A 19,784-nucleotide genomic window follows, 5' to 3' on the forward strand; every position below is an offset into this window, starting at 1 on the left:
ACACCTTAATAGGTTCTTCCACTGTTTTAAATGGTAGAACCTCCAATAGTTCCTAAAGGATCTCAAACTTTTAACAGTCTACATATGCCTTCTGAGTTTTATATGGAGCGCTGATGATGGTGAAATAGTGGAGAATCTGAACACATACCGTTTTCATATATTTAACCAAAAGTGGCATTAACAAGGTACAAAGTGTGCCCCGTTAATAACTTTCCAATAACTAATAAATAACCATCATTCTCTCCTCTCAGTGTGACCTATGAGGTCTTAATCTTGGGTACTATTGATGTAAGCAGGACCCTCAGCAAACACAAGGCAAGCTGCCACTGTAAGCCATTCAAACTGGGTAAGAACAGAGGGTTTCCCACCAAACTCACTCTGAATCACTTTGCTTACAAACCATTAAATTATGCTGACATTTAAAAAAAGTTTTAGCCCATTTTCTACCTAATTTAGAAGGCCAGTCACCCAATCCTCATTGATGGAAACTCCCCTAATCCCCAGCAATGCTCCCAAAACTAGGAGCCAGTCGTCGCCTCTTTTCTTTTCTATTAAAAAATAAAATAATAAATCCTGAAATGGCCTTTTAGTCACATGTACAGCACATCCACGCTTTAAGCTCTCAGCATTTCACACACATTATACACAACCCCCTTGTTAGCACATACAAGTAAGCTCAGATCAGAAATGTGGGTTTAAAAGTGTAGACAGGCTTTAAATGAGGAAATTATTAGGAAACACTAAAGCTTCCACGTACAAGTTCCTCATTTCGAGCTCTACTTTTGCTCTCTCTTGGGTTTGTTGTGACCATTCTGGTGATACTGATGGTGATGTTCTCAAGGTTGTTCACACAGTCATTGTTCTAAAGAAAAGTCCATGTTTTCATAACCAGGAAAACTGGACAAGTCCAAAACTCTCCAAAACTCTTTTAAAATTGTAGAGTCGCTAGTAGCTGATAGGTTTCCCAGCTCTGATACATCAGTTGATGTGATGTTGGCCCATGCTGACCAACAGCATACATGGAGTGATGTGGGGAGGAGGGAGTGCCATCAACCCACCCCTGAGAGGGCAAGGCCAACTGCACTCTCTCTGACTCCGGCTGCTGATGGCAAGCAGAAAGACCTGGGATTTGAGATCGTTTTTTTTAAAGTAGGGGAATTGTCCTCATGAAATTAATATGGAGAATACACTGACCAGCCAGAACAATAAAACCAGTGCATACTATTTTGTAGGCCCCCAGGGAAGACATGACTCCTACGGGGCAGTGGTGGCTCAGCGGTTAGAGCGCCGGGATATCGATAACAGGGTTGTGGGTTCGATTCCCAGGCTCGGCAAGCTGCCACTGTTGGGCCCTTGAGCAAGGCCCTTTACCCTCTCTGCTCCCCGGGCGCTGGAGTTGGCTGCCCACCACTCTGGGTGTGAGTGTTCACTACCAGATGGGTTAAATGCAGGGAGTGTACAGTGACAAATACGTGCACCTTTATCCTTAAAAACTAATGGAGGCTTATAACCATCTATAGAGATGCAGCAGTAAGCTACAGCAGGTGCCACGCAATCAGCCATAACATAACATTAAAACTCTTACATTGTGCAGCTCAGACCTGTTGAGGCGTGGACTCCACAAGACCTCTGAAGACCTCTCTGTCACCAAGATCCTTAAAATCAGTCCTGAAAGTTGTGAGGTGGGGCCTCCATGAGCGCCAACGAGTCTTGGGAAGCCATGACCTTTGACTGTACTATCTTGGAGCACTCTTGGTAGGTACTGACCCCTGCACACCGGGGACACCTCAGAAGAATCTGAAGAGAGTCAGATTGTCTGACCTGTTTGTCTAACAGAAAGGCTTCTGAGATGGGCAGAAGGTGAATGAAATTAAACAAGTGTCAGCAAGACTGGTTAAGATTTGAATCATGATCTTTATTGATTATTATTTTTTGCTTGGCTGTTTCAATCCACTTTAAACAGTCACTCACATTCTAATCTGGAAAACACTAAACACTTTTCTCCACACGATAAACCAGAGGCTCAGCAGGGCGTCTGCTTCAGACCACGGACGACTTCAGACAGTGAAAACATAATGGATGTGTCCAGGCATCACTGTTTGATCTCAAAACAGGTCATTTAACAACAACAGGGAAATGAAATCAGATAGAGTCCCTCATAAAGTACACTATCTGGACAAAAGTATTGGGACACATCTCTTAATCACTGAATTCAGGTGTATAAACTCCAGTCTCTAGCCCTGCAGTCTGCCTTTCTTCCACACATCAGTGAAAGAACGGGAGGTTCTGAAGAGCTCACTGAACTCCAGCGTGGTTCTGTATGTAATAGGAGACACCGCTGCACCAACAACAACAAGTCAGCTGGTGAAATTTCCTCCCTCCTAGATCTTCCTCCATCAGCTGTGAGTGGTGTTATTATTGAACAGTGGAAGAGTTTAGGAGGAACAGCTCACAGAGAGCAGCTCAGTGTCCACAGAGTGTCTGTCAGACCACGTAAAGTTACAGAGCGGGGTCAGGGCCGAGTGCTGAGCTCAGAGCAGAGTGCAGAAAAGCCTCCAACTGACTCAGTAACTGCAGCAGAGCTCCAGACCTGCTGCTGCTGGTAGAGCTGCTGTTAAAGGGGGACCAGCTCCAGATTAATGCCAATGGGTTTAGAACGAGACGTCATATTAAAGCTATTGTAGGAGAAGTGTATAGGTGTCCCAATACTTTTGTCCATATAGTGTACTTCCACAAATCTGTTGAGCCTTTTTAGCCAGAATGAACATCAGTCAGTGTGGTCTGAGAACAAACAGACCACTGTGCTCAGATGCAGTCAGTGTTCTTCAGTGACTCCTCTCTCAGAGTCCATTAGATTCCCTACTGTCCCTCTTTGGCCAAACACAGTCATTTATATACACAGACATTTCTTCCAGGGTTGACGGCTCTTTTCTTAGTTTGTGGTGTAAAAAACATTATATGTCAATAAACATTAAAGCTACGATCAGGGACTAATCTTGGGACATACATGAGGCGAACGCCTCCTATACTGAATCATAGTGGTGAACAACAATCACATTTAATACAAACGAAAGCAGGTTTAGAAACAGCTGATTACATCAGTTGGGTATTCCAACAAATTCAGCAAACTGTGGGAATCTGAAAAAATAAAGAATAAACATTGTGTAAAAAGTACAGATGCAGATTATCAATCTCTGTGTGCCATAACATTAAAACCACCTGCCTAATATCATGTAGGCCCTCCCTCGTGCCACCAAAAGAGCTCTGACTCCACAAGACCTCTGAAGGTGTCCTGTGGGGTCTGGCACCAAGATGTAAGCTGTGAGGTGGGGCCTCCACGAGCATCAGTGAGAATTTGGCACCCATGACCTTCGAGCACTTTTGGTAGGTGCTGACCACTGCATGCCAGGATCACCCCACAAGACCTGCTTGATGTTTTGTTGGAGATGTTCTGACCCAGTCATTGTCTACTATCACTTTAGTTGGCTTCTTGTCAAAGTGTCCCAGATTCGTCCATTTTTCATCACCTTCATCATCACCTTCAAGAACTGACTGTTCACTCACTGCCTAATATGTAGATCCACCTCTACCACTGGAACCAGATCATCAGATCATCAGTGTTATTCCCTTCATCTGTCAGTGGTTTTAATGTTATGGCTGATCAGCGTATGGTGTATGTTAGCATGTGTCATTCACATGAGAGTCAAGGTCTCTGGAAGGTTCAGTGATGCTGTTTGGCTTCTCTCTCTGTTGGAGCTAACAGGCCTTGCATAGAGAAAGCTCTGGATATACAGTCAGTAAAGTCTGGGATCCTCGATCTTCTAAACCAACATTAATGCTGAAGATATACATGATTATTATTTTTGAACTGTGGAAAACATAGAAAATCCCAACAGCAGAGGATGAGACGTTGTGTTGGATAGCCCTCATTCAGAAAAGCCAGAAACCAGTCAGAAACCAGTCTCCAGTGAGCCAACCTAACCCGGGCAGAACAAACAGGGGTAGTGAGATCCTGGGGCGGCAGCAGGTGTCTTCACACACATATGGGCCGAAGGAGGGTCTCCTCCATGGGCCCTGACACACCAAACCCACCAGTAGCAGTAGTTGTTGATCCTCTGCACCAACAGGGATAGCTAGAACATTGCTCGATGGTGAAACTCAGAATCCTGATTTTTTTTTGGTTAATATTGAGATCACAACTATTTTACATGATTAATTATTAACTTTTAAAACTTCATGCATTAGTTGAACTTAACAAATGTCTTTTAAGAGTGGATGTCGGGCCCAGAGTGGTCCAGCAGAATGAGGCGCTGTCACTATGACCAGCATCCTGGTTATGCAGCTGGCCATCAGCAGCCAGGGCTCCGAGAGGGCAGAACTGGCCTTGTTTTTTCCAGGGTGGGTAGATGGCACTTTCTCCCCACATCACTCCAGTGCAATGCTGGCCGGCACTGGCATCTGCTGGCTGCTGTATCAGATCCGGGTACATGGTGCTTTGGCTGGCCGGTGATGCATAGGCGGCAGTTTGGAAAAAGAGGCGGTGGCTGGTGGTGGCTGGCTGTGCACGTAGGATGGATGGACGGAGGATGGAAGCATGTATCGGCCTTCACCCTCCCAGCGGCCAGTGTCGGGAGCATTGCATCAGATAGGGGGAGAATGTGCATGGGTTGGGTGATGGGCGATCCAAATAAATTGGATTTAAACTTTAAATATAATTAAACTGCCAAAAAAATTAATAAAGTAAAAGTAAACAATGCAAGACAAAACAACAGTATCACTGTGAAACATGCAGCATATCTTACAAAAAAAGCCTGTTTTTATCATTCTGGAAGCCAAAATCATGATTAAAAATCGAATCGATTAAATCGCCCAGCCCTGGTCACCCTAGCTAAATGTGCAAGACCACACTAAACACAATACAGTGACAATTAAAACTGACGTTAAAGTCAGCGACAGAGCAGTTCACAACCATGACCACGTTTGGATCTGACCATTTGATAAAATCACATCTCCAGAACTGTACAGAGCTTTTAGGCCCCTAATTACGTTCTTCTAGATCCTGTCTCTCAGCAGTGGGAGAGTTCTACTGCAGAAGCTCCAGATCTCCTCAGAACAGATAAAGCAGGTGAACATAAATCCAGTAAAAAGGAGAAACAAGAGCTTCTCATTCTGAAGAAAGTAGTAAGATCTTGTCGGTGAGCTAGTCTGAAGAACAGAGCTCGGCTCCTCCAGGGTTCTCCTGGACTCCCCCCAGTCCAGCCAGCACAGCGTGGAGGATGTGTTCACCTCCATCATCAGCAGCAGCAGCAGCAGCAGCAGCAGCAGCTCACCTGATTTACCATCATTAAGCCCTGATTTACCACCAAACCAGGTGTTGATCTGAGGAGAACTCTAAATAATACTAGACTCCATGAGAGAGGAGAACTTTGGAGATGTTCTAATGATGAACACAGTGATTGAGAACCACCACCACTTTCTGTAGGAGTGTTATTATTAGTGTTTATTCTGATATCAGTGATTTAGTTTTAGCAGATCAGCAGCTCTTTGCTCTCTAATTCTCACAAGGGACTAAAACTTTTGCACTGTACTGTAGGACATGCCACATGTGCTCTCGAGTGAAACCACAAATTGCAAAGCTATCATCTGGAGATTGCAAGTTCAAACCCCAGTTATACCACAGCCATTCGTGGTTGGGCATCCCAGAGAGCATACCTGGCCCTCGCTCTCCCCCCTCCCTCAGCACAGTGGTAATTCTCCTCCCAGTACAATGAGCTGCCTGATGAGGTTGCTTTGCAGAGCGGTTTGGGGAGCATTGTGTGGCTCGGGGATGCTCATGCTAGCCTTCAATGTCCCAGCCTGACTGCCCTGACAGGGGGAATCGAACACAAATAAATAAAACAACCCTCAAATACCAAGTGTGGACTTTGGGACCTCCTAGTTTAAAAAGAGTTACACTATATGTCCAAATGTTTGTGGACACCCCTTCTAATGAAGACATTCAGCTATTTTAAACTGAACCCATTACTGACAGTACCTGTACAGAACTACTGCCAATAGAATAGGACTCTCTGGAGCAGATAAACATTATGAGCCTATTGGCTCCATGCTGCCTAATGCCAGGCGTGGGCTAGAGGGGTATAAAGCCCCCCAGCGTTGAGGAGCTGTGGAGTAGTGGAAGAACAGTGTTCTCTGGAATGATGGTGGTGGTGGAGCTCCACCCAGTACTTTTGGGATGAGTTGGGGATTTGGGGATGATGAGGTGGGGTGGTAATCATCATCCAACATCCTGACCTCACTAACGCTCTTGTGGCTGAATGCAATCAAATCCTCACAGCAATGCTCCTTCTCCAAAATCTAGTAGAAAGTCTTCTTCTCTGGACAGTAGAGACAGTTACTCCAACAAAAGCAGGATCAGCTCTTTTAATACCCTTGATTTCAGAAGAAGCGATTAATGAGCAGGTGTCCCAATACTTTTGTCCATATAGTGTATTTAATTTAACTGCACTGAATGTTTTGTTTGGCCATCTGTTCACAGAAGATGTAAGATGCTCAGTTGCTGATAGTTCATCAAAGTTGGTGTGGTGTGTCAGGGACCAGTAAACCATTCATTCAGACCCAGATCTTTCAGGTTCCTGCTACCCCAGTGCCCTCAGTACTACAGTACTAAGGCCCAGGATTGGCTCCCTGCAGGCCTGACAGCTCTAACTTCTCCCCCACCGGTCAGACGTCCGTGCTGATGGCGCGTGTGTTGGAGTAGAAGTCCGGCAGGGTGTGTGAGCTCAGCGAGGTGCTGTGTGTGGAGGGCAGTGTGAGGGACAGAGACGGGCTCTCGTGTTGACCAGGCATGTATCCGATGCGCTCGGCTCCGTTGCGAGTCTCGTCCGTGGCGCGGATGTAGTAGGACGAGCCGTAGGGCGAGCAGGTGGGGCAGAAGCTGCGGGCCGACAGGGACAGGGGTGCGACGCCGGCCCCGTCCAACCTGGGAGGGCTGCAGGAGTCGCAGGCCAGCTGAGCCTGAGAGCAGGAGGAGGAGTCTGGATCAGATCCATTCTTCTTACAGCAGTAATACTGAGAGAGAGAGAGAGAGAGAGAGAGAGAGAGTGAGGACACCAGGAGAGATAAAAAGGACAAATAAATAAATAAACAAAGAAAGCAATCATGTTACAATGATTTAACCTATCACAACAGACATATAATATTTGGACAAAAGTATTGGGACACCTGCTATCTATATTAAAAAGAGATGATCCTGCTTCTGTTGGAATAAATGTCTCTACTGTTTCTATTGTTAGACTTTCTATTAGATTTTGGAGGAGCATTGCAGTGAGGGTTTGATTGCATTCAGCGACAAGAGCGTTAGTGAGGTCAGGATGTTGGATGATGATCACGACCCCACCTCATCATCCCCAAAGTACTGGATGGAGCTCCTCCACCACCATCACTCCAGAGAACACAGTTCTTCCACTGCTCCACAGCTCAATGCAGGGGGGCTTTATACCCCTCTAGCCCACGCCTGGCATTAGGCAGCTTTGTGTCCTATTCTATTGGCAGTACTTCTTTACAGATGTGTGTGCTTTTGCACCTCTGTGTCAGCAATGGATGCAACTTAAAGTAGCTGAATGCATTCATTAGAAGGGGTGTCCACAAACATTGGGACATAAAACCACACACGTTAAGTGGGGTTTGATACTCCTTTAACAGAGGGAGTGGAGGAGATGTTTGGACCTTCTAAGTACATCTTTGAAAGCAGGTGGTCCTTCTGAGCTCACCTGGAGTCGGCAGTAGCAGAGCACCACAATGATACACAGCAGTATCACCGTTGCGAGTATTCCTCCAGTTATGACGACAGTTCCCGCTGTCATTCGACCAGCTCTCCATCAAACCCTGCCAACAATCAGAGACACAGAGGCACAGGCTCAGAACAGAGACATGCTCAGAACCCTTAGAATCACTTGGCAATGAATCTGAATCTGAATTATGTATAGTGGTTATATATAGAGGTTATATACAGTGGTTATGTATAGTGCTTATAAACAGTGGTTGTGTATAGTGGTTATATACAGTGGTTATGTATAGTGGTTATATATAGAGGTTATAAACAGTGGTTGTGTATAGTGGTCATATACAGTGGTTATGTATAGTGGTCATAAACAGTGGTTGTGTATAGTGGTCATATACAGTGGTTATGTATAGTGGTCATAAACAGTGGTTGTGTATAGTGGTCATATACAGTGGTTATGTATAGTGGTTATATACAGTGGTTGTGTATAGTGATTATAAACAGTGGTTGTGTATAGTGGTTATATACAGTGGTTATGTATAGTGGTTATATACAGTTGTTGTGTATAGAGGTTATATACAGTGGTTGTGTATAGTGATTATGTATAGTGGTTATATACAGTGGTTATGTATAGTGCTTATAAACAGTGGTTGTGTATAGTGGTTATATACAGTGGCTGTGTATAGTGATTATATACAGTGGTTGTGTATAGTGGTTATATACAGTGGTTATGTATAGTGATTATGTATAGTGGTTATATACAGTTGTTATGTATAGTGCTTATAAACAGTGGTTGTGTATAGTGGTTATAAACAGTGGTTATGTATAGTGGTTATATACAGTGGTTATGTATAGTGATTATGTATAGTGGTTATATACAGTGGTTATGTATAGTGGTTATATACAGTGGTTATGTATAGTGGTTACATACAGTGGTTTTGCATAGTGTTATAGTGGTTAATATTTATGACTAATATTTAATAAGAAAAAATAAAATAAGTAAATAAACAATTAATAAGAAAATAATAACTATAAATAAAAAATTAACTGCCAGGAGTGATAAAGTGGTTGCACGCTGAAATATACAAATGTACTGACACCAGGTACCAGATACAGTATATACATAAGAAGTGTGAGAAAAGCTGTGGTTATTAATAAACTGTTATTTTTGACCAATAAACAAAAATAACTCACTCAGTGCAGGTTTCAGTTTTACAAATAGCACAACAAAATTTTTACATGTTTTATCAAATAATTTGCTGTATTTATTTATATGTATTTTTGCAATAGTTTTTTTCTGCTTCATGATCTGATCATCAATTTAAATCTAACACAATACGTTTTTCATATTCATTTTATAATAGTGTTCTTGGTGTTGCTAAGCTTTTAAAGTCATCTACAGCTCAATTCATCATGTAAAATATCTTATTTTGTATTTTTACAGCTTATGTCAATTACACACAGTTCTACAGCATAAGCATATTCAGATATCAGTAAATACTGTATTTATCTACAACCAACGAATCTGTTAATATTGAATATGGTGATTATGTCCTATTAAAAACATGAAAGGTGATTTCACATTCAGCTCAGGAACGGTCAAGGCACACAGCAGAGGGAAATGACGCACCAGTATTTCAGTTCATATAAATCACAGGCCTGCTTTGTAACACTGAATGGAAACACAAGATGGCGCTGTACACCCTTACAAGCAAAATAAGCCTTCTCCATCACCCAGATAAAATACCCCTCTCAGTTCACTGCATGTAGAAGACAGTGTCCTGTGGTGTTCGATCACAGTCTGATTAAAATGACAGTGAAGTGGGCTTGTTTCTCGTTAAACAGAGGAAACGGAAAGTGAATATCTCTCTCACGGTGCATCACATCACCACCACTATCCAATGTGTCAGTATCGGTTTCTTACTGCCCAGAATGGACGTGCAATCATCCAATTAGCTGCTTCCTGTTTGTGTATCCTGGTGCATCTCTACAGCAACAAAATCAAATCCGTCTGGCCGGAGAGTCGGCTCATGTTCACCCTGCCCACAGCAAGCCGGTCAGCAGGGCTACACAGACACATAGCCTAATCATAAACCATATATCTATTAAATGTTTCCTCAGTCTCCAAAACACTCAAAATGCAGAAGCTGATTGATCACATATCATCATCAATTCATCCCCAATTATCCTGGTCAGTCACCTTATTATAATATTACTGCTATGAGCACAGTGCTAATGCTGCCATAAGCATCAGTGGTGTGGTGTGGTGGTTAACGACATTGACTTTCCTGCTGCAAACTAGGGTTCAGTTCCCTTGCAATCACACCGCTCATAACATCCTCCTACCTGTGTGACAGGATTTGCACGTAAGATCTTCAGACAGTCGCTAATAAAGCTTCCAAATTCACTTTATGAATTTTTCTCATTCTCTTCTTCTGCTGATGTTGTTTACGGTATCATATTCTATATATCAATGTAAATGCACCATTGCAACATGTGGTTCCACTGCTGATGCGAGTCCATTCGATTTGGGTGCTGGTGCCTGTCTACCCTCTGGATCAGACTTGTCCCTCTGTGTAACCTGTGAGCCTCCTAGCCCCCGTTTTCCTTCCTCTCAGTTTTCTTTCTCTCTCTCTCTTTCCCTTGTTTTCAGATGCCCTGTTCTGACTGTTCTGTCCCGGTAACGCCAGACCCGGCTCTCCACTACCCTACAATCTCTGCTTTATGACAACATTTACTGTGAAAAGTGCTTTAGAAATAAAATTGAATTAAATTAGAATTGAATTAAATTAAATTAATGGTTGTGGTTCTCTCTCCTGCACTTCCACAACAGAACCGTCTTTTTCCTTTTCTAAAAAAATTAAAAAATAATATATATTTCAGTACTAATATATAAATTATATTATATATAATGAAATTCTTCTACAATATAAAGAACCAATGTCAGGAAGTAAAAATGGCAAAAATGGAGATACAAGGGTAGTGACTTTCTCAACTGTCCAGGAAAAGGCGTTTTTGAGCACTGCTGTGAGGATTTGGTTGAATGTAACCACAAGAACGTAATGAGACCACCTCACCTCATCATCATCATCCCCAACTCATCCCACAAGTACTGGATGGAGCTCTAGCTCCACACCTCGCCCTCTAGCCCACACCTGTCCCATTCTACTGGCAGTACTTTACTACAGGGACTAGATAAGCTGTGTGTGTGCATTTGCACATCTGTGTCAGCAATGAGTGCAACTTAAAGAAGCTAAATGCAGTCATTAGAAGGGGTGTCCATAAATATTTGGACATATAGTGTATGTACAGTATATCTAACTCACCCGGAACTGAGACGTTACCGGATGGATGGGAGGCCGGGTGAGTTAGATATACTGTACATACACTATATGTCCAAATATTTATGGACACCCCTTCTAATGACTGCATTTAGCTTCTTTAAGGAGACAGATGGGGAGAGATAGATGGAGAGAGATAGAGCTCAATGGAGAGAGGGAGCTGTTGTTTCTGTTGTGTAGGGGTGTAGAGAGCATGCTGACAGAAGAAGTGTCGGGTCAAGCAGCTCGGCAGAATTGAGTTTGACCAGGAGTGCAGATTTGATTAAGGAGCTGGCATGATGAAATGCAATCATGCAGCTGGATGAGGATAATGACGGCTCACCACAGGCTGAGAGAGAGGACGCGAGAGGGAGAGACAGAGAGACAGAGACACCTGCTCCTTTCTCTCTCCATATCCATTCTTCTTCATGCTGAGTGGGAAATAATTCATCACTCTGGATTTAAGCTAGTCTGACAGCTTCTTTTCAGCAGCGGCTTGGTCAGGATTCAAATGCGTGAGGGTTTGTGTGATGGACTGGATTTTACAGCAATGGGGTCTAGTTCTAAAGGTGCCGTCCACACCAGTACTTGGAGATGGCCAGTTTGCTCCAGAATGATGCCACAGGCCAGTTACAGGGGCCGGAGTCCAGCACAGTGATTCCCAATTTCCCTGCTCTAACTGACCTTTCGAACCTGGCCATCAACAGGTAAGGTGAATCAGGTGTGCTTCAGCAGGAAAAGCACTGTGCAGAAATCCAGCCCTCCAGAACCACAACTGCCCACCCCTGCAACCTCCCAGCACTGGTAGCATGATGTCACAGAGGGGGTCGTAGATTGTGGTAAAAACGGTGGCCCAGGTTTGTTATGTAATATACATACCTCCGATCAGCCATAACATTAACACCACTCACAGGTAAAGTGAATAACATTGATGCTCTGCTTCCAGTGGCTCCTGCCAACTGCTGGATCTACATATTAGGCAGCAAGTGAACAGCCCATTCTTGAAGGTCAAACCTTAAACTGTGATGTTCTAGACAATGACTGGGTCAGAACATCTCCCAAACATCAGGCGGGTCTTGTGGGGTGTTCTCTCCCGGTATGCAGCAGGTCAGTACCTACCAAAAGTGCTCCAAGGAAGGATAACCAGGGTCATGGGCACCCAACTGTTTTGGCAGCACAAGGAGAACCTACGCAATATTTGGCAGGCGGTTTTAATGTTGTGGTCGATCGTTGTATATTATAATGCTATGTATATACACTTGGACACGGGTGCATGTGCAATTCCAGCAAAAGCTGCTGCTATTTCATAACTGGAGAAGTGGACTGACTGTAGGGTGTATATGTCATCCTCTCCCCATCCTCCTCCAGCTAAAGTCTGGCACATGGGACTCCGGGCGGAGAGCGATTTGAAATTCTGCTCATACAGCAGCCGAGCGGACGGCTGGATGAGCTCTCCTCGCTGCCGGGCCCAGATTAGAGCAAGAATGAAAATGCAAAAGCCTGGCACAGCCTTCAATCGCCTTTACAGCCTGAAGGGCTGCAGCGCTGATAAGACTTCCTGCAGCCGAGCGCTGGCGAACACACGCTTCTGCTTTAGGGAGCACTCTTGCTCTCCATCAGCCCAGCCAATTAACTACAGTACTATTGAACCAGGAGGACTGAGCCAGCTGGAATCAGCGGCCCTTTGTGGAAGACTTTCTTTAGGTGGAAGAACAGGATTTAACTCTTTCACTGCAGGCTTACAAATCCAACCCATAATCCACATTACTGTAACTGCTGTACCTACTAAAAAACTAATGTTATGGTGGGCAACACTGCAGGCCTCCACGTGGCAGTCTGGGGTCACACACCTGTCCTTGAGCCAGACATCAAATTCTATTAACATTAGTATATATAATTACCATAGTAAGAACGCACGATATGGATAAAATACCACATATGCCCTGCAAACTATGAAAACTACTGCGCTGTGAGAAGGTTAAAGCCTGACCTGTGGTCATTTGACTATAATTATTACCTTGAGGCATAAGAACACCCTCAGAAGCGCAGACTGAGAATGGCTGAAGTGTGTGACGCTGCAGTTGCTGGCAGTTTCAGTACTGTGAAAGTGAACACTGCAGTAACAGCTTACAAACAGTATAACATGAAGAGGAGGAGGAGGAGGAAGAGGAGGAGGAAGAGGAGCTGTGTGCTGGGTAAAACAGTAAAGAGGAAAAGGCAGTTTTGATAAAACCGCTGGTCAGATGATGATCACATTCAGCAGCATCCACATATCTCCTCACAGATCAATAATGTCCATCCCCTCATCTATCTATATATAGAGATAGACAGACAGACAGATACACAGATAGATGCACAGATATAGAGAGACTATATAGACAGAACGGCTAAACAGACAAAATAGATAGACAGATCAATTACACACAGTCTCTAAGTTCTATCCCTCTTCTGTCTGTCTATCTACCTACCTATACCTATACACACACACACACACACATATATATATATATTTATGTCTGACACCTGTCTGTCTATGTGTGTCAATGTCTGTCTATCCATCTATATATATATATATATATATATATATATATATATATAGAGAGAGAGAGAGAGAGAGAGAATTAGAGATATGTCGTTCTATCCTAACATCTGTATGTCTGTCTATCTATCTGTCTGTGTGTATATATATATATATATATATATATATATATATATATATATATATATAATTATATATGTCTGTCTCTCTATCTATCTGACTGTCTGTCCATATGTATGTCTGTCTGTCTATCTATCTATCTACCTCTCCCTATACGTGTCTGTCCGTCTGTCTCGCTGTCTTCTTAAAATATATATATGTCTCTCTATCTTAACATCTATATGTCTGTCTATCTATCTGTCTGTGTCTGACTATGTGCATATATATATAAATATATATATATATATGTCTGTCTCTCTATCTGTATATCTGTCAATCTATCTGACTGTCTATCCATATATTTGTCTGTCTGTCTGTCTATGTGTCTGTTTTGTCTATGTCTGTCTATCTACCTCTCCCTATACACTGTCTGTCATCTTAAAAAAAAAAAATATATATATACATATATACATATATAGCTATATGTCTGTCTGTCTATGTGTCTGTTTCTCAGAAAGATTTGTTTTAGTTCTATGTATGGATCAACTGCTGTGATTTCCCAGTATATAATGCTTGGTATGTGTGTGTGTGTGTGTGTGTGTGTGTGTTTATATACAGGCCTGTCAGAAACAGTCCATGTGAGGTTGGTTTGTCTTCAGTTTGTACTCTTTACTTTGTTTTAGAGGCGATTCTGTCCGTCAGCTCGCTGAACTTCATCCTTCCAGCTGCCACAGGCGGGATATCTCTTCAGCACTAACCCGGCCGAGCGGCCTGCCAAACTACACCTCCCCAGCTCGCCTGCTCGGCCCGGTCTGGGCACACCGCCCTCTTTTATCTCATTCTTCACTTTCTGTCTGTTCTCATCATGACATCCCCCTCTCCTCTTTCCATCAACCTGACGGCTCTTTCCCTTTCACTCTATCTACCCCATCTTTATCTGTGGAACATCAGTCCGCTTCCTGTCCAGAACCAGCGCAGCGGACACTGTCTCAGTATCTCCTCTTCAGTGGAAGCTATTTCAGCGGGCGTGTCGTCCATGTGGAACTGCTTAGTGGGAAATAACAATAGCACCCACTGATTACCGCCCAATTACAGTGCCAAGCAGAGGATCACAACACGCATAGGCACTGTTTAAAGATAATTAGGAAGTGCTTTTATTAGGACTGCATCCTGCCAGCAGCCTCAAATACATGTTATGTAGAAATCTACATATTATAGTGCCACTGGATGGTTGTTTTTATACCTCGTCTTAAAGGTTTATTTTTAATCCTGTCTGTTCACTTGTAAAATCGAGAACCACCCTTTCAGCAGTGCTCCCACAATAGACACCCCTAATTATATAATTAATGAAATAAATAAAAATAAAGTACTGCATGCAGCGTTCAGCTTTTACTTCACACATACAGGATTAATACTCCTTTGCCTGCACAACCATTATGTTCATGGTAGAGTCATAAGAAGGGCAGAGCTGTATCTTCTCTTGCTCTGCTATGACTTGATGTCCGAACATACACTGTTTGTGTTGTATGGCAAGTTGTTCACCATGCTGCCTAATGCCAGGCGTGGGCTAGAGGGGTATAAAGCCCACCAGCATTAAGGAGCTGTGGAGCAGTGGAAGAGCTGTGTTCTCTGGAATGATGGTGGAGGAGCTCCATCCAGTACTTTTGGATGGGATGAGTTTGAGAGTTGTGGATGATGAGGTGGGGTGGTGATCATCATCATCCAATATCCTGACCTCACTAACCTCGTCAGTGTGCAATCAAATCCTCACAGCAATGCTCCTTCAGAATCTAGTAGAAAGTCTTCTTCTCTGGACAGTAGAGACAGTTACTCCAACAGAAGCAGGATCAGCTCTTTTAATACCCTTGATTTCAGAAGAAACAAAATAAATGAACAGGTGTCCCAATACTTTTGTCCATAAAGAGTTCTCTGTAAATGAGTTCTGATTAGTGCTAATGCAAATTCAGCATATTTTTAATTTAGTTTTGGGTAGTAGTGATGTGTATTTAGGATCTACAAATTGTATTGGACTAGTAATTATAATAGTATTGATATTTACTAGTCAGTATTTTAGTGAAGATATCTGGAATTACAGATTATCTAGTAATTGAATTTAATTGTTAAATATTAAATATTTAGAGAGAGTGAAATTCCATGTAAATTAAAGGTAATATATGATATGGAGGTAAGAATTGCATTAAGGGCCTGCTTGGCCCGGCAGTAAGCCCAGTCAGAATGGCTTTGAAGATCTGAGGCTCTGATATTATTATTAATATTAATATTATTCATCGCTGAGTTCTATTGGGTGAAGTGTAGTGTTGAGTATTGTGGTCTTCATACTGACATCATTGTTCATAATAGGTAAGATAAAGCCAAGCGAACCGTGGGGAGGTTCTCTGTGCCATGAGATCAGAGCATTTGTGAGATTACAACAGACAGCAGAGCGCCTGGTTTAATCAGCACTGCAGCGTAAGCTGGTTTTAATGGCGTCTGCATGTTACAGTATTCATTTTTACAGGCCTGTATTTCAGAGGGCTTCCCTGAGGGCAGAGCGCTGCAGGGCATTAGTCTCAGTGTCACACTCAACACACAAAAAGCTAAATGCATTTATTTGTATGGCTTCCCAGAAATCCCCATGCCTACATAAAGCATGCCAGCGCCAAAGCTGCTGTTTCGGAGGCTACAGATGAAACATGGTGCCCCTATGCATCGCCGGGCAAAGACTGAAATAGGATTCACGGCCAAGGGGCTAATGTAATTTGTGTATTTCTGCCTCTCTGGGGACATCTCCTGTGCTGCAGTGCACTCTGTGGTACTGTGACGAGACCAAACGCCTCTGTATTTGACTGGGTTCTGCCTCTGAATGTGGATTAGACTGCTGCAATGTAGTAGACCTCTAAATAATTGATTACTGAGTTAGCAAGCTAACTACGCTACGTGGACAAAAGTATTGGGACACCTGCTCATTCACTGTTTCTTCTGAAATCAAGGGTATTAAAAGAGCTGATCCTGCTTCTGTTGGAGTAACTGTCTCTACTGTCCAGAGAAGAAGACTTTCTACTAGATTCTGAAGGAGCATAGCTTTGCTTAGCATTCAGCGACAAGACTAGTGAGGTCAAGGTGTTGGATGATGATCATCACCCCACCACATCATCCCCAACTCCCCAACTCATCCCATCCAAAAGTATTGAATGGCGCATTATCTTTCCCTCCAGAGAACACAGTTCTTCCACTGCTCCACAGCTCAATGCTGGGGGGCTTTAGCTATACCCCTTTAGCCCACGCCTGGAATTAGGCAGCATGGAGCCAATAGGGTCAAGTTTACTATCTGCTCTAGAGAGTCCTATTCTATTGGCATTATTTCTCTACAGGGACTAGACAAACTGTGTGTTGATTTGCACATCTGTATCAGCAATAGGTGTGACTTAAAGTACCCTGAATATATTCATTACAAGGGCATTTGGACACACAGTGTAACTAAATAATATATACTCCTATAATTTAAATTATAATTCAGAAAACGTTTTTCAACCATGGTAATATGTAATAGAGCTAATGAGGTGTGTGTGTATGAGTGGGTGGAGCCAGGGTGGAGCTGCTCATTTGTGGTGCTATATAAACCAAAATATACACAGAGAGGTTCTATATAGACCACCAGTGTATAGAACCTGTTAACCACGAAGTAATTGTAGATCATTTCCACTGGTCCAGTCATCATGATATTATCCCACAACGTGAAGATCATCTTTTTACACCATCAGCCATAACATTAAAACCACCTCCCCAATATTATACTTATATTATAATATATTCTACCTAATATTATGTCCCCCTTGTGCTGCCAAATGTCTCTCTGAAGGTGTCCAGGACTAACATTAGCAGCAGATCCATAAGTCCATATGTATATTGTGAGGTGGTACCCGGACCCTGACCCTGCCGCTGGTTCACTGGTTGTCCTTCCTTGGAGCACTTTTGGTAGGGTAGGTGCTGACCACTGCATACTGGGAAAACACCCCACAAGACCTTCTTGCTGATGTTCTGGAGATGTTCTGGAGATGTTCTGACCCAGTCATTGTCTAGAACATCACAGTTTGGGTTCTTGTCAAAGTGTCTCAGATTCTTACGCTTGTCAGCACCTTCATCACCTTCATCACCTTCAAGAACTGACTGTTCACCTGCTCCCTCTTGACAGGTGCCTTTGGAGCCAGATAATAAAAGCCATTTCCTGTCTCTCCATTCCTGCATGTTTAAGGTGCACGCAGTAGCTGGCATTTGCAGTGTGAAGTGCTCGTGTACACAGATGGAAAAGTGGCAGGTCTTCCTGAGTCTCAGAGAGCACAGTCTGCGGGGAAATAATGTGCTGCTAAGGTCGGTGCTGCAGGATTTATAGGTGCTCCACGTGAGCTTCCCAGCCCAAGGACAAAGCCACAGCACAGTCTCAAATATCCAACAACCTTAAGCCACCGCCCGCCTCTTCATTCAGCGCGTCCTGCTGTCCGGCGTGTTGCCGGTGGATCACAGAGCACTGCTGGAAAACGAAGGCTTGTATTTAATGATGTGCAGAGATGTTGTGCTTGCTGGATTGGTGAACCTATAAAGTAGGTGCACATTCATCAGTATGCAGCCTTTCCACATGAAGTGCTGGATCTGCTCTCTAATGATATTGCTGCATAGTTAAAAAAGCCATAAAAGCTGAAACAGCAAGAGCATTGCCATCAGCTCCAATGTTGGCTCACAATGTGGACTTCATTTGCTCTACACTGGCACAGGTCCCCATACTAGCTCACATGTCATATCTGCGTTTGGCTGGGGGTCCCTTTCCCCAGTGCTCACTGTTCCTTTAGAACTGATATTATATTTATATAATATATAAATAGCAGTAATTAATAAATACATACTGTATTATATATGTAGATGAACTATCTAAGCTGGTTTATGCTGGTTTAAGACGGTTTAAACTGGTCTAAGCTGGTTTATGCTGGTCTAAGACGGTTTAAACTGGTCTAAGCTGGTTTATGCTGGTCTAAGACGGTTTAAACTGGTCTAAGCTGGTTTATGCTGGTCTAAGCAGGTTTCTATTGGTCTAAGATGGTTTATTCTGGTCTAAGATGGTTTATTCTGGTCTAAGTGGTTTCTATTGGTCTAAGATGGTTTATTCTGATCTAAGATGGTTTAAACTGGTCTAAGTGGTTTCTATTGGTCTAAGCTGGTTTATTCTGGTCTAAGCTGGTTTATGCTGGTCTAAAATGGTTTCCATTTGTCTAAGATGGTTTATTCTGGTCTAAGATGGTTTATGCTGGTCTAAGTGGTTTCTATTGGTCTAAGCTGGTTTATTCTGGTCTAAGCTGGTTTATGCTGGTCTAAAATGGTTTCCATTTGTCTAAGCTGGTTTATGCTGGTCTAAGCTGGTTTATGCTGGTCTAAGATGGTTTATGCTGGTCTAAGATGGTTTAAACTGGTTTATACTGATTTAAGATGGTTTATATTGGTCTAAGATGGTTTAACTTTTGTATATTGTTGATCAGTATATCAACTTCCATTGTCAGCGACCAGTTAATGATCACAGTGATTACTTTACACTAGAGGGAGAAACCTTCTTAGCTTTCAATAGAAGTGAATAAATAGATTCAATAGATATTCTTCTTCTTATATTATTATTATTATTGTCATGATGTTGTTGTTGTGTTATTATTATTATATATTATAACTAGAATTATAAGTAGAACTACATCAAGAGGATAAATAAAATTTGGGTTCTGAAGACCATACATGGCCCTCTTCTGGGCAGTCATTCAGTGTGGCATGTGGGTCGGTGTGGAGCCGTATCAGAACCCCAGTCCCTTCTTACTTCTCTCTAATTCTAATTTCCATCCATCAATGACTCTGGGTGGAGCCTCAAAAGCTAATACTACAGGCTAAAATTGCTGTGTAATTGCACACACACACACACACGGTTTGTCTAATCCCTGTGGAGAAGCACTGCCAATAAAATATTGGGGATTTTGGGGATCCTCCAACATTGTTGAGTGCAATCAAATCCTTACAG

At 42.9% G+C, this 19,784-nt stretch overlaps 1 protein-coding gene across 1 annotated transcript in view; it reads right to left on the reverse strand.

Annotated features, from left to right (window-relative positions):
* Nucleotides 1-1,947: 1,947 nt before the first annotated feature.
* The window catches only part of fam163ab (family with sequence similarity 163 member Ab), a 21,997-nt gene continuing 4,160 nt past the window's right edge, over nt 1,948-19,784 (reverse strand). Inside the window, exons 2-3 of the mRNA XM_072660996.1 lie at nt 7,770-7,884; nt 1,948-7,068 (exon numbers count right to left, since the gene is read on the reverse strand). Coding sequence (XP_072517097.1) covers nt 6,721-7,068; nt 7,770-7,862 — 441 coding nt within the window. The 5' untranslated portion in view covers nt 7,863-7,884 and the 3' untranslated portion in view covers nt 1,948-6,720. The remainder of the gene's footprint in view (nt 7,069-7,769; nt 7,885-19,784) is intronic.

Source organism: Salminus brasiliensis, chromosome 17 (genome assembly GCF_030463535.1).
Source record: "Salminus brasiliensis chromosome 17, fSalBra1.hap2, whole genome shotgun sequence".
In the NCBI taxonomy this organism is placed as follows: Eukaryota; Metazoa; Chordata; class Actinopteri; order Characiformes; family Bryconidae; genus Salminus; species Salminus brasiliensis.